This window comes from Phasianus colchicus, chromosome 19 (assembly GCF_987193195.1).
Source record: "Phasianus colchicus chromosome 19, bPhaCol1.hap1.1, whole genome shotgun sequence".
Classification (NCBI taxonomy): Eukaryota; Metazoa; Chordata; class Aves; order Galliformes; family Phasianidae; genus Phasianus; species Phasianus colchicus.
Window position 1 is genome coordinate 4,308,653 of NC_143454.1, and position 20,544 is coordinate 4,329,196.

Sequence of the window (20,544 nt, forward strand, 5' to 3'; positions counted from 1 at the left end):
GCTCAGAAACCCCCATTTCTATGATGCTGAACCTCTCTGAGATGTGTCTGGAAGGGAAGAAGGATCTTGGAAGTGAAAGCGTCCCACAGTTATCCCTTAAGATAGGAGCAGCAGCTGGCTGAGCTGGGACTCCCAGGTTGTTTCCAGTCATTCCGTGGTGACCACGAGGCTGTAACTGGAGCTGTGTGTTTCTGGTGGCAGTTTTGTGCTGTGTGGAGAAACGAGGTCAGAGGCACTGAACCCTCTGTGGAAACAGGGGAATTAATATCTCATTCTGTTTTACAATGTGAGCCCAAAATATGGGAACCCTTTAACTGGGAGGGATAGAGCCTGGGCAGGAAGGAGGAGCCAGGAAGAGAACTCCTTTGCTTATGTTGCTATTTATTTCTGCTGCTGAATGCTCTGTCCCAGCACCAGGAGCTGCTTGCTTTCTGTGTACACACAGGTGTTGCTGTTGCTGTAAAACATGATGTTCTGTGTCAGTGCCCAGCAGTGATGTGGGCTACATTGCAGGAGCTCTTCATTGCCTCAACACTTCTCAGGGCCAGGCAGGTGGCTGTTGGTGGTTTGCAAGAGTCTGGGGCTGCTCAGTGAGATGAAACCCTGTAATGTGCAAAAAACAAAAAACAAAACCCTTAAAAGGCAAATTCTAATGGAGGTAGTGATGGGGGTGTTATCTTCTGGATGGAAAAAATCATCAAAAGAAAAGTGAAAGAGCTTTCTATCTGATTTGGAGAGCTGCAGTTGGTTCTTCTGACCCTGCAAGGTACATCCTTTGAAGACCCTCTCCAGAGGGATGCTCAGGTATGCACGTGTGGTCTGGAAGTGTGAGGTCTGTGTTTCTGTCATCTTGGCCATGGTTAAATATCCTGTGTGGGCACCCTCCCTTAGGACTGAAGAGCCTTTGGCATAGGACATCTTCCATTTGAGGTGGGTATGTGACCACACAGACATTGGTGCCGTTGCGGTCATTCAAACAGGGCCAAGCTTCTGGTGGCCTGCTGATGGGCCAGCAGGTGGATGGGTCACTTGTGGAGCTGGACTCATTACACAGCCTTGCCAAGACTGTGGTGAGGGTCCCCAGGGAGCTGCTTGAGATTCTATACTGAACTGTAATTCTGCAACAACAGCAGAAGTGATGGAGAGCTGCGCTGCCATGGCTCAGACAGGCAGTGAGATCTGCTGGGGATCTGGTTTTCATAGCAGACCACTATTTCTTGCTTAAGTATCATTGCCCAGTTGTTGGAGCCTCTGGCACATTCACACTTTGCCATGTCCAGAGGTACACACCCTGTTAGCACTACCAGCCAGCTGCAGATGGACACCAGCCTTGCTGCAGCGGTGCTTTGTGTTACTCCTCTAGCTGTTGGGCTTCATTTGCAAGCACATGCTGTGCTGGAGATAAAAATCCTGAGAACAAGGAAGATAAGATGGCTGACATGGCCGAGCTGATGCTGGGAGTGCTGTGCAAGCAGCAGCTCTGCTGGGAAGCAGCACATGCTGGAGCCTTTGCTCAGCACATGGCTGTGCTTCCAGCATCACTCTTCTTCTTGCCAGCTCATCTGCTTTGGTAATGAAAGAGCTCTTAATTGTGGGGCTGTGGGAAGAACACTGTGCGTTCTGCCGAACCGACACGGCGTTTAATTAGTAAGGTTTATTTGTTCTTTATCTTTGCTTCTGGGAAAAAATAGTGGGATACTCTGTCTTTGCCATTTTTAGTAACTTCTCCCTGCTGCTGTAGGGGATTTCTGTGCCAGTAATAGAAACAGGGTTGATCCCATTACATTGTAGTAAGTATGTGAATATGATTTTCTTAAACACATAAAAGGATGTTATCTTGTGCCAATTTAAGGAGCATGAATGCATTGAACGTATTTGTGGTTCAGTTTTTTCCATTTCCATACACAGATGTCTCTGGACACTGCCCTAAGCCTTTCAGTAGATGCTTTCGTTTTCTTGCCCATTCCTTGCAATGCCCAGCACAAAGCAGGAACTTCACAACCTGTCATATAGCATTGGCTGACACCATGTGAGAAGCTGCAAAACCAAAGCCATTAGTAATGCAGTTTGTGTGTGATCAGTTTTGATTGTTTTTTGGTTGATGGTGGCTCAGGCAACCTTGGGACCACAGAGCTCAGACTGGCCTGGAGCTGTCTTTGCGTGGGGTTCTCCTCACTGTCCTCTAGACTGTGATTTGCAGCTGAAAACAGAACTTGCTGGACTGTTAAAATCTATGTATGATTGGGGGAAAAAAAAAAAAGACCCCCCAGGTGTATCAGGCAGAGCAGTGGGATAAATATAATGTCAGTAATCATGCTTCTTGCTTGGAATGTTGATGTTTGCAGTGGAGCCCGTGTAGGTGTTACATGAAGGCACTCCTGTTCCCTTGCATTTTTTGGTTTAAGTGAAAGCAGATGATGCAGTTTCTGAGTGCAGCAGTTTATTTAACTGAAACTGCATGTGGAAGTGTGTGCACACTTGGGTTCTCAGCAGGTCACCTCCTGGAAAGCCAGGCGTTGCCTTCCTGGCATGGTTGCTTCTGGTGCAAGCTGCAGCGTTGCATTTTCCACCCAAAGCAGAGAGACATGAAGAGGAGGAGCCTGGATCTTCAGGAATTGAAGCAGGAATGTGATAGAATTTGTCACAGCAAATTGGTGATGAGCTCTGTGGGGCTTATTGTGGTGTCTGCTGTTGGCAGCCCCTTTGTTTGCACGCTGTATGCCTCTCACCTCCCCTGCCAACCTGGGCAAGGGCAAGGGAGCTGGAAGGCAGGAGTCAGGGGTTGGCGTGGGTGACTGCTGGGCTGCAGGAGTTGTATTGAAGCCTGCTTGCATAAGGAGCAGGAAGGGTGAAGGGAACCCATCCATCACGAAAGTGGAAAGCAGCAGCAGGTGATAGAAGCACTAAATGCAGTCAGATGTGATCAGGTAGCAGACCATGGAGGTGGTACTGGGTCGTGCCAGCTCCAGGCTCATACAGAGCAAGGCAGAGCAGTGTCTGCCAGGACCCCTGTTCTGCAGGGAAACCCTCTGTCTGACATTTGCCTTCGACAGCTTTCTCTCCAGCACTAAACTTGCTGGAGTTTTGCATTTGGAGATGCCCTCTGGTTGTGCTGGGGGCTTGCAGGCACACCTGTGAGCTTTATTGTTCTGTAATATTTTGTTTCTGTTTTGCTTTGATAGGAGTCTGTAGTGCTCCCAAGAGCTCTGTATCCATCTACCCAGTCCCAGATGCTTGGTCCTCCCTTTGCCTTTCCCTTTAAGTTGCAGCTGCCTGCTCTGCTCTGCTGGGGGGGGCTGGTTGGATGTAACCTGGGAATGAGGACTGTGGGACATCTGTGCATGTGCCTGAGCCAGCTCTTCACCAGCCTGATGGGATTTGAAGGAAGAAGAGATTTCCCAGCAGAGCAGTGAGCTAGATTAGCAAAGCCTCTTTTCTGGGAGCGCTTAAATCTGGAACCGAGGGAGCAGAGCAGTGCAGGAGCTCAGTGTGAGGGACCAGGAGGGACCGACCTACAGACTGGGGCTGAGAAACCAACAGAATTCAGAGACCTTAGAAACAGGAAAAGAAAAAAATGGAATCCACTAAGCACTCGAAATACTCTCGGTGGAAGGTTAACATTTAATGAGAACAGCGAAGATGTAACTTTCAGCTCGTGGGGAATGAAGAGGGATGGTGGGAAGGCAGAGAAATGCTTCCAGATCTCTGCTGATATTTTTAGCCCCAGTCCTCAGATTTAATGTTTGATTTCTGTAGACATGAAACTTGTATGTAATATGTTTTACTGATGGCCTGTTCAGCTCCATGTGCCATTATCATAGAATCATAGGAATGGCCTGGGTTGAAAAGGACCACAGTGATCATCCAGTTCCAACCCCCTGCTATGTGCAGGGTCACCAACCAGCAGACCAGGCTGCCCAGAGCCACATCCAGCCTGGCCTTAAGTGCCTCCTTGAATGCCATTAGACTTCCTGGGAGATCTGGTTGTGTCTCTGCAGAAATTCCTGTTCCTTAGTGTTGCTCCATATGGCTCCACATAACAGCAGACTTTATCTGAGACCACTTGCAAGGACCTGCATGTAAAGGACAGAGCCCTTATTTATGCACGCTTGTTCAGCTGCAGGCAGCTCTATGTCAGATCTGCTGCTCCTGTGCTCATCCTCCTAATTTTGAGTTAAATCCGGAAAGCAGTGGATGTCCCAGGAGACCTGGGAATTCTCAGAATAATCCTGTATCCGAGAGTTAACCTTTATATCTGTAAACTATGAAGAGGTATAAATAGTATTGTTGAGGCTATTATTGGCATGCTGTGCCCAGCACTCCTGACGTACTTGTTCTAAGTGGGAGAACAACTGGAGCAGACTCAGGAGTGATCCCATATCCAGAAGATGATCCTATGGGCACTTAATTTGCTCATTCTATTAAGCTTATCGAAGAGAAAGTTTTAAAAACTTTTACTTAAGCACAGTCTGTAAGTACTGGGGATGAGAGTTTCTGATGATACAGGGCTTTTTAATTTAGTGGGAAAAGCGTAATGCATTTAATTATCTGACAGAGAGAGCAATTAAGCATTGGAACAACATATCAAAGGGTATGGTAGATTTGTCATCTTTGACATCATTAATCCACAACTAGATGCCTTGCAGGAAGAGATGCGCTAATTCAGCCAGAAGATATGGGCTTGATGTGGGAATCGTTGGAAATGTGATGGCCTCTTTATGCAGGTCATTTTGGATTATCATTATGGCTTTTCTGGCTGTGACCAACCCCTCGCTTTCTGCCAGCAGTGTGCACATGGCAGAGCTGTAATTAGGAGAATCAGTCACTTCCCCGTTTGTTCACAAGGTCACATATCACTTGAAAGCAGCGTCTAACAGAGCCCGTATGAACCCAGACTTTAAAGAGTATCTTGATTTTTTGCTGCTTTTTTTCTTCCTTCCTTTTGCCTGCATTCCTTTTTCTGTTTTGGTATTTCAGCTGCTGCTTCAAACATCCCATAAGAAGTGGTGGAGCAGCACATTGCCACCGCAGAGCTTTAATCCACTACCAGTGCTCTTGGATTTCTGGAGCATCTCTTCCAAACCTGCTTGCCAGTTGATGGACAGGTGTATGGAGAGTCGTGGACAGGGCTAGGCCTTCTGTTAAACACAAAAGAAGGCACACCCAATGTCAAATGGCAGATTGGAGTGGCACCATTTACCCAATCTCTGCTATGACAGCATAGCAGTGCGCATGCAGCTGCAGCAGTCATTGCATGACTGAAGGTGCAGGGTGAGGTGTGCTCACATCAGAGCATGTTAAGCTGTGTTGGAGCCTGGGAGCCTGTCTGCAGGCACAGAGCACCTAAGTGACTGTAAAATTCTCTTGAGCCTTTTCAGTAGGAGTTTATCACCCCTACTAGATCAGCTAGAGCTAGCTGATCTAGAGTAAGCTTTGCCACATCTTGCTAGGACAGTGGCAGTGCTGGAGGTGAACCTGCAATGTCAGGCAAATAACCTCCTTGGCTGTGAGCTGGGCTAGCAGGTGGGAGAGCACAAGCTTTGCTGAGTCCTTATGGGGCCAGAAGGATCCCTTCCCACTGCTGCCCACCCCTCGGAGTCCTCTGTGCAAGGCTCTGTTCCCTGTCTGCTGGGAGGTGACAGCTGCAGTCCAGATGTGTTTCAGTGAATAGGTGTATTTGTTGGCTTTGTTCATCTTCTTGGGAGCCAACCTAATGCCTGCGTAAATAGCGTCTGATGCTTTTCAATATCTGCACTTGCTTTGCAGAGCTCTGCCATCCCTGCTTTGTGTGCAGGCTTTCTCCTTCTCAGGGAGCTGCCCTCGCCAAGTGACCAGCAGCAGGCTGGGTCTGTTTGTAGTCTTTAGGCAAATAAACGTTTGCTGTAGAGAAGGGGCAGAGTGCTTTTCCTTTGAGCATCTCTTCCTACCTTCATATGCAAGTGATTCTATTTGACAGAAAGGAATTAAATTTATTTTAGTGATTTCTTTGAATTCAGAGGCTCAGTTTAACTTCATTTTGTTTTCCAGCATGCAAGTAAAGACCCCAAAGATGGGAGAGACAGCAGAGATCAAAAAGAACCTAAAGAGGAAGGCAACAAAAACATCCTGGAGTTTGGGAAGCCGTTGCCATTGCCCTCTCTCCCGGGCCTTCACCAGTCACTACCTCAGAACCAGAGCTATGTGGCCACCTCCAAGTCGCAGACGGGTAAGAGAACAGAGCTAAAATCCTTAGTAGCACCCAGCTCCCAAACGTGTGTGTGTGTGACAGGGTCCGTGGGCTGAGGCAGCTTGGCAAGGACTGACCCCTTTGGTACTAGTTTTTCCACAGAGGATTGTAGTATCACAGCATGGTTGGGTTGGAAGGGATCTGAAAGCCTCCCCTCTGTTGGTGCAGTCCAGGATGCAGTCAGCCTTCCAGGCTGCAAGCACACACTGCTGCTCACGTCCAGTTTGTTGTCTGCCAGGACCCCCAAGTCCTTCTCCACAGGGCTGCTCTCAGTGAGTTCTCCTCCCAGTCCATACTCACATCTGGGGTTGCCCCAACCCAAGTGCAGCACCTTGCAGCGGAATCTGCTTTAGGATTTCCTTGCCTGGCAGCATCAGTAGGGCTGTTGCTGTAGATCTTGTTTTGACAGATGCTGCTTACTGTGAGCCACAGTTGTGTAAATAAAATGATTTGGCTTGGCAGGAAGTTTTTGAGGGGACTTTTTCTAGATTTTTGATGAAACTTTGTCATAGTGAGATGTGAAGAGAAGCTTTCAAGGAGCAGCCTGTACAGCTGCTGGTGCTGCAGCTGGCTGTTTCCTGCTGCATGCTGTTGTTAAAAGCTTGCACTAAGCACACTTCTGATGTGTGTGCACCAAAGGCAGCAGCAGGCACTGAGGTGTGAGAACTGGTTTGATTAGAAGGCCGGGAGGGAGCCTCAACAAATTAAGACCCAATCAAAGCGGTGAAAGGAATCAAGCAAGCTTCCATAGCAGGTGTGAAATGAGGTTAAATGGCAAACAGCTCCTTATTTAAAGTACCTTTTCTCTGTTCTTTAGTTATTATATGATGGCTTTATTGTAAGTCGGTATTATTAACCTTGCAGTATCTATTTGAGCAAGCTGGATTCTATTCAGCCTCCTGTGGCATTAGCAATGCTGCCAAGCACAGGCTAATTTAAGGATTTGATGCTATGTATATGGTGATACAGGGACGAGAGGAAACATAGAGGGGATACTCAGAATTTGGGCAATTTTGCAGCATTGGCAAAAAGCTCTTTGTGTGTTTGCATGTATGTACGTGTCACCTTTTGGCTGAATTGTAAATAAATTAGTTGGAATGGGAAGCCTTTTTTCTCAGATCATGTCCTTAAATACAGTTTCCTGCATTACAGTCTCTACTCTCTGTCCTTTCTTTTTACTCCTGAACCAACTTTGGCTTTACTTATTATTATTATTTTTTTTTCAGCTGCTGCAGTATCTCGAAAGAAAAAACGGAGAATGGGAACCTATAGCCTGGTTCCCAAGAAAAAGACCAAAGTGTTAAAACAGAGAACAATGATTGAGATGTTTAAGAGCATAACTCATTCCTCTGCGGGTGCCAAGGTGAGGGCTGCACTGAGTCGGCCGGGCATGTTTGCTATCACCATATATGCACCTTGTCCTGCCACACCAGCCCCATGGGTAGTGTAGGAACACTGTTGCTGTCAGCATCTTCTGTTCTGAGTCTACATCTTCTCTCTGGCAACAACATCCTGCCCACAGCAGCCTTGCTGCTTTGAAAATGGCTTTTTGAGGGTGGATGTTCAGATAGCAGCTCTTGCAACGTTTTCCAGTGGATGTTTCTCTTCTGTCCTGTGAGTGCTGTGGGACTGGAGAGTTTTCAAGCATACTGCAGTGTGGTAACGTCTTTGTTGTGGAGTCCTTAGGGTTACTGTCTAGTGTCGTTTGAGGCTGTAAGGGAAAACAACCAGTGACTTAAAAACAAACTGCAGGCTGGGTTTCACTCCTGATCAGGTTCTGCTTTTGCTGCAGTCTGGGCCCTAAAGTTTTGGCCTTTGAATTCAAGTGAATTCAAAGCGCTAGGCATCAGTGGAGTGGAGTAAAAATCCCCAGCCTGATTTAACTTTCCTTTATTTAGAAACCTTCTTTGCACCCTTGGTATTCCATGGGGAGATGCCCTTTCAGTTAGTCTGCATGATCTGGCTGAAAGCTGCTGTCCAGCAGCCCTCCCCTTAGTGCCTTGAGTCCAGAATGACTCCTTGTTCCCCAGACTGGCAGGGTTAGGTGACACATGGCAGGCACCTGCACTGCCTATGCTGGCGGTGTTGGAGGGCTCTGGAGGGACGTCCAGCTAGCTCTCCCTTGGCAGCTTTAACACAGGCGGTCTGGGATGGGTTCAGCTGCTCTGAGCTGTGAACTGATGTTGTCTTTGTGGCACGTGTGCTTGGACAACTTCCAGAGTGAAAAGGAGCTAGGTGATGTCAGCCCTCACGTGAATGGGGAGAGCATAGATGTAGACTCTGAAGAGGAAGACTCTGATGAGTTGGAAGATGAGGACGATCACGGAGCAGAACAGGCAGCTGCATTTCCTGCAGACGATAACAGGACCTCTAAAGACAGCGCGTCTGACGCAGACAATGTCAGAAAGGTATTCACATGCCCCGTGCAGGACTTAGAGTGGGATGGGACACTGCTGATCCCTGTCAGACAGGAGTGGAATCAGTTGAGGCAATTTCTAGGCATTTTTTAGCATGCAAGATGGCAGAAAGCTCAGTGGTGGAAGTGAGGCTTTTGATGACCACTTCCTGCTTCCTTTTCCCCTCCCCCATGAGAGTCTCCTCACCTACCCTCCTGTTTCAGCCTTGCTACATAACTCTCTGTGATCCAGTGCAGGACTTCCATCACAGTTAGGTATTCACTGCACCAGCAGGAGATGTCTTCCTAATCTTGTTACAGGCTGGTAAAGAATTCAAATTGTTTTAGTTAACTTACCCCAAATCACAGTGCATATTGTAGGTATGAGGTTGTTTCTTATTAACCACAGAAATTAACGTTTGGTTGGAAAACTTTCTTTGGGTGTTATCCTGTCCCATCCTCATGGGTGAACCATGAAGTGCGTTAACAGCCTTGGAGTGCTTGTCCTGGAGAGGAGATGGTGTTAGTGCTCACATGGCTGGGGCTGAGTGCAGCACGGTGATGGGATGCTCAGGCAGGGTGTGGAGGGGTGCCGTGCTTGGAGGGACCTGACAGGACTGACTCTTTCTGTTCTGGGGCACATGGTGGCTGCAGATTGATGATGGCGACTCTGAGGAGGAACAAGAGTCTGCAGAGTCTGGAGAGGATGAGGAGGATGGAGATGAATCTGACTTGGTAAGCCTGGCTGCTAAATGCAGCTTTCAACCGTTGTCCTGCTGGTAATGCTTTCCCCTTTGCTTTGCTGCTGGAAGGAGACGAGCAGTGTAGTTTTAGGACTCTGACAAAACTCGCTGGCTGAATCCATCCATACAGTGTATTGTTTTCTACAAGGTGCATAACAGTGATACACTTAATTACTTTCCGATGCTAATTAATGGGCTATTTTTCTTGTTTTCAACAAGGTGTTGACTGCTTTTAATCATTTGAATGTTAGTAAAACTATTTAAGCGTGCTTAAATTCGTTGGGTGCTGATTTGGCAAGTGGTGGGAGCCAGCAGTGTTTTCGTAACAACCTGAAGCTCAGCTTGCCTCCACAGCAAGTCCAGGTGGAGATGTTCACAAATCCACTGGGCCAACCCACTGCCTAAATTCACCTTGTCTGTCAGGCATATGTACAAACAGCATACAGAAAGGCAGTCACTCTCCCTAGGAGTGTGGCTGGTAGTCCGAAGGCAAGATTTTCACCAGCTGTTTGGTGATTTTTGACTTCTTATTTTTTAGATGGCTGGTGAAGCGAACTTGAAAGTTATTATTTTTTAAATTGCTATTCATTGACTGTCTGTGTCTCCCCACCCTCCCCTTTACTTTAAAAATGTTGCTCCCTTTTCACAGCATCTCAAGTTGAGGAGCCAGCATTTAAAGCACCCCAATTCTTCAGTCACCTTGAGAAAATTCTTGACTTCATTGTCTCGATGTTTTGAGCTGAAGGTAGAAGCAACTATACCAAATGAATTGTTGAAGCTCTGTAGAATCTCATTCCCTTGTTCTCTGACACTACAAGAGCCAGAGAGGACTAGGCAGGAGGGGCTATATAACCCTTTCACTGGGCAGCTTGAGGCACTTTTGTAGTGCTAGATCAAACTAAGGGTTGAGCTTGCAGTCAAGTCCAAACAGCCCAGTCATATCTAGATGTCCTAGACTGATTTTTGCTGTGCTTATATGTGGTGATTCAGCCTGCAGCCCAGATGGAGGCTGGCTCAGATGCAAACCTCTCACCCACCAGCAGAGTGATGCAACTGGTGGAAGCCACGTGGCGAAGCACAGCCATACACTTGGGCACAGTGATTGCTGGGGCAGTGTAGACAGCACTGCAGAGCTGCCTGGGGAGCCAGGGCTCAGCACCACCTTGATCCTGCTGCACACTGTGTTAACAGGGCATGGTGCAGCATCAGTTTGCTGTTAAGGTAGGCCCTGATCCAGCCTCTGCTGAAGGCAGCAGGAGCTTTTTTTGTAGGCTTCAGTGAGAGATGGAGTGAGTTTTTGTTTGAACATGAATTTTCTATTTGGAGCTTCGAACGTTGTGTTGGAGTTTCTGGTTCCCCATTTTAATGCTGACTTTGAAAAGTCATCTGTATTTTCTGCATATTAAACAGAAAGGAAACCTAAACTCTGTTTAGATTCATAGATGCCTGAAGATTGCTGTGTGATTAGGTTGTGCTGATGTGACACTTGCTCAGGGAGGGAGCTGGTCTCTGCTGTGCAGTTAAATTCCCCAGGGTCCATCCCAGCCCCGTTACGCTGGCTCTTCAGGTATAAGAGAGACTTTTTTTCTAGCATGACTGTGGAGCAATATGAATATTTTAGTTTGAAAAAAAGAAATAAAAGCCACTTTTCTGGGGAGAAGCTAAAAGTGTGCTTGTATACACGCCCTGCTGTGCAGAGATGCTCAGCTACTCCTGAGATGAGTGTGGTGTTAGAGCCTACGTGGAAGAGAAGGTAAAGTGAGCACTTTTGAGATGACAGGAAATACGCCCACACGTGTGCTGGTGTTTCCTTTTCTGCACTGTAAAGGCATCTCTGCACCAATTGATTTCAAACCTCAGTCCTTAAGGCCTTTTTACACTTCTCAAGCTGTGTGAAGGCTCTTTCATATGAGTGCAAAGGACTGCTGTGATGCTGATACCAACATGCCTTACATGCACATGGCCTCTCTGGTTGTTCAGAGCTCGGAGTCCAGCATCAAGAAGAAGCTGCTGAAGAGGAAAGGAAAGACAGACAGCCCATGGCTGAAACCCACCCGCAAGAGGAGACGGAGGAATAAAAAGAAACAAGCCAATGTGCTAGGTAACTAATTGAGTTTTGTTCTTTAACTGCACAGAAAATGGTCTGCCAGGCAGGGTAAGGACCTCCGGCCCATGAGGCAGTGTTGCCTGCAGAGCACTTTCTTCCTTTTCAAGGGAAGGTTTACCTTTATGGTAAGATTTACCTCTGTGGTTAACCAGGACCTTAACTTGCATGTCACATACAGCTTGTGTCTGCACTTTAACAGCAAACTAAACGTGAGGCAACTTTATCCTGGGCATGCTGAAGTAATGATTATTGTTCATGAGCTCTCTTTGTTTTAGAACATCCAAAGAAGGCTTCATGGACTGATGATGTAAACTGTGAACTTAAGGAGATTGGCTAGATGGAGAAGGGAAAGGAATAACCATCCCAGAGTGATGCTTGATTGCTTTTGTGTGGGTGTTAGTCCTGCTGAATGCAACGTGCTGGCTGTCCTTGCTATTCCAAAGCACCTCAGCCCATCTCTGGGCCTGAGTTCAGGTGGCCATTCTAGTTTGAGTGAAGTTACACAGCACTCAAAGGTTGCAGTTCATTTTGTCCTCAGAAAGCTGTGGGATGAGGATGGAGGAGGTGCAGGCTGCATCAGATTCCTCATCTTCAGGAGAAGTAACAGGATGAGTTTAAAAGTAAAAAGAGTTGGTAGTCTGTGAAGTTGTGCCTTCTCTTTATTAAGGCTTCACACATCCATTGCCATCAAAGAGTTTATTCTGTTTGCTAATTCCTTATAAACAAGCCATTTTTTATCAGCAGTTGTTGCTGCCTGTTTTCTAAATGACCACATTGCAGCCCCTGGGCTGCCCTCAGCGTCTGTCACTCATCTCATTTGCTCCTGTTCCTCCCAAGGCAAACTCTTCCTAAAAGGAAATGGGGGCCATTGATCCCTTTCAGAGCAAATAGCCAATTCTTCATTTGAGATGCAGGCAGTTTTTCTGCCCCTTAAATAAAGGTGGCAGCCAGTCTTTCAGGCTAACACAAGTCTCTTGGCCAAGCCTGACTAGGAGAAGCAAACCAGAATTTGAGAGTAGAAGCCAAGGGAATGTGAAGAGATGACAATTCCCACGAAGGCTCCGAGGGATCCCCCATGCAATCCCTTCCCAGCAGCAGCTTTGTTCTCTCAGAGCCAGAACTTGGCTTTTATGTTTTCCCCTCCCATTCAGCTGAATGTCACCTGTCTCGTCCTCTCCAGAACGTGCATTAGCAGCTGGTTTGCTTTGCCTGGCCAGGGTGTACCTGGAGCCCTTTGCAGCAGGTTGGAGATGGGGGAATGCGCCGAGCCCTGGTTTCAGCCCTTCCTTATGCCATTTGAGCTTCTGCTGATGCTGTACAGCAGGCAGATGTGCCTTTCAGATGCAGAACTTATTTGTCTCATTTATCCCTTTTTTTTTTTTTTTTTTTGTTACCTACCTACGTAGAAGTGGAAAATCTGTCGGATCAGACAGGGGTGGAAATAAGAGATGGGAGATCAATTGTGCCATATCTGCCCAGATGTTACATTTCCATAATTCTGTGTGCATCTGTACTCATAGGCTCTCTGAGGAGCCTGCATGCAGCCATCTTGGTTAAATATGGCCTTTACACATGCACGCACTTTTTTTTTTTTTTTTTTTTCAGCTGTGTAAATATACGTGTGTTTGAATCTAGGTGCTGAAGCCTATAAATCATCGTTAGGAGGCAGAGAGGGCTCTGCCCAGGATAACAGCATGGAGTACATGGAGGTGTCTCTGGATTCCTTGGATCTGCGGGTGAAGGGAATCCTCTCCTCGCAGGCGGAAGGTGAGTAGTGCTGGCTCGGCGCGGCCATGACCCACGTTGGCTTTGTTCGCTCAGCCCAAGCAGCGAGCGGAGCCCCGCATGCCCCCTGGTGGCTGCCAGCACCCCGAGCCCAGGCCTGGCCCGGCTAAGAGGCTTCCTGCAAGGCTGGCAGAAGCCAGGGGCCGGAGGTGTGAGGGGGGGCTGAGTGGTTTGGGAACGCTGCTAACGTGGGATGCGTCCATCTGTCTGTCCCGCTCCCCCCGTCTTTGGGCGATGTATGTGTAGCCTTGGAGTGAATCACCTCCCTGCACACACAGCTGGTGCCCTCGTCTCCTCAGGAGCGTGGCAGGGGTCTGGCCTTGGTGGCCAGTGAGGACGATGGAAAGAAAGTGGGTAGGGGTGTCTGGGTGGCCGCTGTTCCCAGTGCTGATCCTTGGCTCCAGCGTGGATCTGTCCGGTTCTCCCCCGTTGCTCTTCTGCCTTCAGAAGTTGTGTGGCTCTTTGATAGAAGCACATCAAAGAACGGGTGGGAGTGTTTACCACCAAGGGAGGGTCAGGATGGATGAGGGATGTTTTCATCAGAGCCTCTGGATGTCAAAAAAGATTATGAAAGTGACAGCTTGGAAGGTGAGGAATGAGCCTTTTGATTTGTGGTCCTAGATAAAGCACTTAAACGTTTAATATCTGGGCTGGATTTTACATGAAAACTGCAAGGGCTTTCCTTCTGCTTGCATCTTGAAACATCTCACCCCTTCTCAGGGCTTGGTCTTGCAACTTAGCCAATGGAAACTCCTTACAAGATGAAAAGAGCTTCTGCTCAGCTGATAGGGTCGCAGCCATAAGGGAGAGTGCTTTTGCCAGGGCAGCTACAGAGAAATCTCTCTGAAGAATGAAGTTAGTCTTTGAAATTTTGCAGCAAAATAACTCGTCTTTCAAAAGCTTCTAAAACAGCAGCACAATTCCTTCTCGCTGGGACTCCAACCCATAGCAGGCTTGTGCAGGAGAAGCTTGGGACACTGCAGGGTGAACTGCAGGGTTTGAGGGTTTAAAACCTAGCAAGAGATGTTACAGCTATGTAGGACTAAGGTAGGTGTGTGGGACAAAAAGTAATGCCTGTGTCATTGGGTCAGTGTCTTGTGGTCACATGTAACCTAATAAATGATTTGAATCCAAAGGGACCCCAAGAACATTCACAGTGTTCCCCCATTTCTGGCTGTGTGATCACTTAAAAGCCATTATCCACCTTTAAAAAGGCTTGGAAGTGTTAAATATTTGAGTGAAAGAGATGAGGAGAAGGCAAGAAAATCTGAACATCTTGTGGCTTTCTTTTCTCTGGTTTGTTCTCTTTCAAAAAAAAATATATATATATATATATATATATTTTTTTTTTTTGGTTGTGTGAGATCAAATAGTCTCAGGAATTTTGTTTTTCCCCATTTGTGTAGTAAGCTTCTGCAAATAGTAGTTTATGCTTTCCAGATCTTCTCTATTTAACACTCCCCTTACCAGTCAAATTTCCAACTCTGGTTTGTTACCCACAGATTTCCTGGTGCCAGAGCACAGTGTTGTGGGACAGGCGAGAAAGAGGGAGAGACTGATAAAAATCTGTACCTTGTAGCTTTTCCATGTTGGGGTTTTCTCAGGATAAACTGTTCTTATTCAGTATTCTTGAATTCAGCACCGTCATCTGTAGTGTCACTGGACTCAGAAAAGTACAGTGTGCTTTTGCAAACTCCATCTGCTGTAAGAAGAGGGTCTTTTTTGTAGGTTTAAATGATACCTTTAAAGCATTTCAGGATGTGGAACTGGAAGATGCCATGAGACATGGACAGCGTTGATGGACTGCATCCTTTCTCCCAGAGGGTAACATCAGAGTTGATTTGCTGATCTTCTGTACTCTAGGTCTTTCCAATGGTCCTGAAGCAATGGAAGTTGATGGTCTCCAGGAAGTTCCCCTCTGTAGCTGTCGAATGGAAACCCCCAAAAGCAGAGAGATCACCACGCTAGCCAACAACCAGTGCATGGCCACCGAGAGTGTGGATAATGAGGTAGGAACCTGTCTTTCAGCTTCTTGCAGACTTTTTTTCTTCCTGAGGACAAAGACATAAAGAAACAAAGCCGTGCCAGGAGCATGCATTACATCACGCAGATGCTCTGCAACATGTTAGATTGGGAGCCCACTGTTGTGGGAATGGTGGGGCAAACACCTCCCTCCAGCACACTGCATGTGTCGCACACTCGGGTTAAAGCCACTCCAAAGTGAGTAGGTGCAGTCTGCAGGGCTGGCTGGAGAGGCACTGGGTGGATCTCCTGCTTGTCCTGACTTGTGTAGCTGGATCAACTGGATGTAACAGGCACGCTTCAGGCCAAGTGGGCTAAAATACATTAGCATGCATCAAAGTGAGAGAATCCAATCAGGGGAAGCTTGGAGCTGGTTCCCTTGACTACAAAGGAGCTGATGCAAACCTTTCCATAGCCAGCTCTTGAATTTCTGGAACTTGGCATGCCTTCCGCCAGCTCAGTCTCTTCTGGCCCTCCACTTTTCTCCTCCCCCCAAGAGGCTTCTGTTACAAAGCTTCCTATGTCCTGGCAGTCCTGTGCAGCCTCTGTGACTGGCTGGCTGGAAACATTGCACTCGATGCCTCTAAATTGATCACAGCTGGGCTAGTAGGGCTCTGCTGGTTCCGAGAAGGTGGAGTTAAGTGGCAAAAGTGACTTGCTCTCAGTATGGAAAGGAAGACTGCATGACAGAAGCAAACTGAGGAGATCTTCCTTACTCTGGAAGAAACTGACATTTCTTTGACTCTTCAGCTGAGCTGCAGCCATGCTGCAGTGCTCTCAGATTTACTGGTAGAAGGACAAGGAGTCAGAGTACTCCTGGTTCTTCTGGAGGCTCCCAGTAGAAGGGTGGATGGAGGGAGGAAGGGGTAATCACATTTACAGCCCTGCTCTACTTCTGTTAGTAGGTGCTGGTACCTATAGAGAAAGGAATTTCACTAGCATGACGAAGTTGATACATTAAGGAGAGAATGCCCTGGAAACTTACAGGAGAGAAGGTTCTCCAGGGTTTCTGGATAAACAAAACGTATACAGAAGAGTTTCTATGGTTGTCTGACAGTTCTCTCCCCAGATAAATCAGAGAAAGGAATAGCAAAGGCCATGCATTCTGTTAGATTCTTTTTGGTAATGAGATAAGTGATTCATAGATGTGGTAAGGATATTACATGTATGAATAGTGGGTTCTCTAGACTGTCATGTCCTTGGATAATGTTATAAACAGTTAGGAGCACTGTGCTACACTCTCTAATGGCTGGAAAATAGCAGTTAATCATTTTGTACTATTTTAGACTTTTCTAACAAATAATATGTTGTGACAGAATGATGCAGGGACTTCCTTACACAGACAGTGTAGCTTCTCACGCCTTAATCAAATTTCTTCCACTCATAAATAAAAATCAATGGACTGGTCCTTTCCTGCAGCCCCTGGGGTCTGTGTGCTAGCAGTGATCACTCTAGGCAAGATGTCACAATCATAGGTAGGATTTGCAGCTGGAATTTGGGTAAGCTGGGTCAGAGATGCTAAGGGAGAAAGCTCAGGTTAAAAACTGTTCTTTTTTTTTTTTTCCTGTAGGTGTGTTGGTTGTAGGAGAAATGGAGTTTAAAATAAATCAGAGAGGGAGTTTAGTTTTGCTGAGAAAAAGCAGTGAATCAAACCTCAGCTAGAGCAGGAGGGGCAGCCTGCTAGTGATGAACAGACACTGTGTTCCTTACGGACTGCTCTGATCATGGAGGCAGAGTGCAGTACACCACGCTCAGATTCTGGTAGGGCTGTTTCCTCCTATGAACTTTTCATGTTTATGTTTCTATACTGGAAATGTCCTTTGCCAAGCATTTGGGGAAAGCAATGTTTTCATCTGGAGGGACTTAGAGAACCCAAACGATGTTGCACCGCACTGGCAGGTGGCAACCAGGATGTGGAGAAGGCTCATAGGTGTGTGCACAAGGGTGGCAGAAGGAAGCCTCAGTCCTTCTGGCACAGCAGAGGGAGTGACACCGCTGGGAAAAGCCCTGCTCATGGAGCCTGCTGTTACTAACAGAACAAGGTGGTGTGAGAGAAGACAGCTCTTAAGCCCAAAATTATACACTGGTGAAATGTTTCAGAAAGCATGCTGAAAATCTGACTGGAGTTGAGCTCTCGTAAACGACTGGCTATTCATCCCTGTGGTCTGGGCAGAGGCCAGGGCTGGAACCAGTACAGACGATAACATAGCTGGCAATGAAGAGCAATTATTTTTCCCTTTATCTTCCTGTGACTTGTACTTTTGAACAGTAACAAGATTTAGTGCGTATGGTCTTGTTCTCTTGGTCACTGACACCCGCTCTTCCTGGCAAAAGCAGAGTGTGTTTTGTGAGTCAGGCCCCTGGGACTGCCCCCTCTGTGGCTGCTTGGCTGTTGCGTATTTCCAGTTATGATTTTTCTTGCAAGGAACAAATGACTCTGGTCCACATGCATGTTAGTTAGTAAATGATGCATTTCTTCCTGTGAGAGCAGCTTTCACAGCTTCCTGCTGCACTGCTAATGCTATCTGGCACACATCTGAATTACTGTGAAAAAGCCAGGGCTCATCAAGGCAGTGTGCAAAATCTTCCTCCGCACAAGCACAGAGAGTGTTTTGGTCTCCAGTAATTTCATTTCCTTTAATTTCTCCTGTTCCAGCTGGGCCGATGCACAAACAGTGTGGTTAAGTATGAACTGATGCGCCCGTCTAACAAAGTCCAGCTTTTGGTGCTGTGTGAGGACCATAGAGGGAGGATGGTGAAACACCAGTGTTGCCCTGGCTGTGGATACTTTTGCACTGCAGTAAGTCCGTGCTCTCAATCTAGGGAAGGGGGTACTTGTCACAGTAGCTGGAAGAGGTGAAGGTGGAGATTTACCCAAAGGGGTTTACTGACTTCCTGGCATAAGCTCCACCCTGTTCCACAGCACATCAGATGGTGTTTTCAACAGTAATGTGTGTGAGGGTAGCTGCAATGCTCACCTGTAACTTCCTGGAGACCTCAAGGGGTGATACCAAAGGGGTTGGAAGTCATACCTTTGGAATTTTTTTGGAACGTTGTTTGTTTTTTTTCTTCCACTGTACAGTCAATCACATCACAAATGGTGTTAGCCTGCTTCTTGAAAGAGTCTGCATACAGGAGAAGGGTTCTGTCCCCCCTGCCACTCACAGGGGTTTAGGTGGGGAACCTGAGTGATGGCACTGGAACAAGGCAGTGTTTGAGATCTCCTGCTCTTTCTTCCACCTCAGCCACTGAGATTTTAATAGCGTTGGCCCAGTGCTTTGAGCCATTGGTGTCCTTGTTTCCTTGCTGGTGAAACACTTGTTGAGGGCCTCCCGGGGTGATAGGATGGGTTAATTGTCTGATGTTAGTGTTCTTTAAGATGACTCAATGAAAGATGCTAGAGTAGTCTCAACGTTATTGTAATTGTAATAAATGGAACCGTCCTGAGTTTTCATGCTGAGTCAAAGATCATTTAAAAGATAAAATCCTCAAAACGCTTGAAGGCATTTCGCAATGCTGAAATAGTTAATTAAATTTCTTGGGAGGACTGCGAATCCAGGAGAAGAGTGGGTTTTAACTAACTTTTCCTTAATGCTGTTACATCTCTGAGTGACCTCATAGTTGATAAAGGTGAATCTGGCAGTGTTTGTCTGTGTTATCAGTCACTAATAACACAGAGCACGGTAGGGCTTCAGGTAGCACTGATGCACAGAACAGTGAGTTCTGGGGTGCAGTTCAGCTTGGAAGACTTTGCTGGAAAGAGAAGACAGTTTGTACAAAGGTGGCTCACATCTGTCAGCTAATGGGGTTAAACAGCATACAGGGCTGGTCCAAAGAGAGAAGTTGCATGCTTTGGGTTACATTGGGGTTGACAGCTGATGTAATTGTATTATTTATTCCTTGAATGGTTTGCGTGCAGATGTGTTTGGTAGCTTTAGTGCTGACTGGTTTGAAGTTTTCTTTTCCAGTATTGGGAGCGTCCTTACAGTACACTGGCACTTCTAGAAACGTAAGCAAGAACATCAAGTGTTAGAGCTGGAAAATGGGACTTTGTGGTTCTGTTTCCCACGTGCAATTAAAAAACTTGCTTTGCAGTTCCTAACCAAGTGAGTTTTTTCCCATTACCTTGGTTTTGTTCTCTTCTAAAGAAGTGGCAGTGCTTGCTTACTGTACTGGAAGCGCGAGGGACAGGAGTGGTCATGAATGAAGTATATAAGAGCTCTGCGGATGAAGCATGTGGAAGGGGTAAGGCACGTAGTGACCAAGGAATGAATGTCTTCTCTGATTTTTTTAGGGCACTTTCATGGAGTGTCAGCCTGAGAGCAGCATCTCCCACCGTTTCCACAAGAACTGTGCCTCCCAGGTCAACGACACGAGCTACTGCCCACACTGCGGGGAAGATGCCTCCAAGGCAAAGGAGGTGACAATAGCAAAAGCAGACACAACTTCCACGGTGTCGCTGACCTACGAGCAGCAGAAACCAGCAGCAGTGGAGGGAAGGGCTGACACCACGACAGGAAGGTGAGCTTGGAAGCACGTGGCAGTCTCAACCCTTGTGCCAAACCGTGCTTTGCATTTGAATGCTTGTGCTCCTGCTGGCAGAGCAAGGTGTTTTCTGGTCCTGCTCTGACAAGCCAAGCTCAGCTGCAGGTGTTTGCAGGCTTATTCTGTGCTACAGTGCCAGAGAGGAGCCCAGCAAACACAGGATGAGGTGGAACAACAGTTATGAAGATAAGAAGGATTTGGGGGTTAATACAGCTCCTTCCTCTTATTGTTAAGAATGAAACTGAGGCAGGGGAGGTTTAGGTTGGATATTAGGAGGAAGTTTTTCACACAGAGGGTGGTGACGCACTGGAACAGGTTGCCCAAGGAGGCTGTGGATCCCCCATCCTGGAGGCACTCAAGGCCAGGCTGGATGTGGCTCTGGGCAGCCTGGTCTGCTGGTTGGTGACCTGCACAGAGCAGGGGGTTGGAACTGGATGAGCATTGTGGTCCTTTTCAACCCAGGCCATTCTATGAAATTCTATGAAATAATAGTGGAATGAGTTGACATTGCCATGTGTGGTGAATGAGAGGGAAATTCATGTGGAATACCTAGCCTGAGCTGCTTAGCTGCCCACAGCAGTGGGTACAGATGCAGACAATCGAAACTTAGAGGAAAACATAAATGAAGACATCTCTGTGATGAACAGTACTTCAGCTTCCCATGTGATCTGATCTTGTTCTCAAGGCTTTTATGACTTGCAGTGAGCAGGGCAGTGCCCTC

General features: G+C 47.1%; 1 protein-coding gene across 13 annotated transcripts in view; it reads left to right on the forward strand.

The window, feature by feature from the left end:
• The window catches only part of EHMT1 (euchromatic histone lysine methyltransferase 1), a 97,281-nt gene that overhangs the window by 51,971 nt on the left and 24,766 nt on the right, over positions 1-20,544 (forward strand). For 10 of the 13 annotated variants that reach the window (XM_031601560.2, XM_090121427.1, XM_031601559.2 and 7 more), the window contains 9 exons: positions 6,028-6,205; positions 7,453-7,589; positions 8,446-8,634; positions 9,276-9,356; positions 11,345-11,465; positions 13,107-13,238; positions 15,120-15,265; positions 17,935-18,078; positions 19,573-19,799. In XM_031601560.2, the coding sequence (XP_031457420.2) occupies positions 6,028-6,205; positions 7,453-7,589; positions 8,446-8,634; positions 9,276-9,356; positions 11,345-11,465; positions 13,107-13,238; positions 15,120-15,265; positions 17,935-18,078; positions 19,573-19,799 (1,355 nt within the window). The remainder of the gene's footprint in view (positions 1-6,027; positions 6,206-7,452; positions 7,590-8,445; positions 8,635-9,275; positions 9,357-11,344; positions 11,466-13,106; positions 13,239-15,119; positions 15,266-17,934; positions 18,079-19,572; positions 19,800-20,544) is intronic. The other 3 variants (XM_090121422.1, XM_090121421.1, XM_090121424.1) reach the window with 2 other exon arrangements.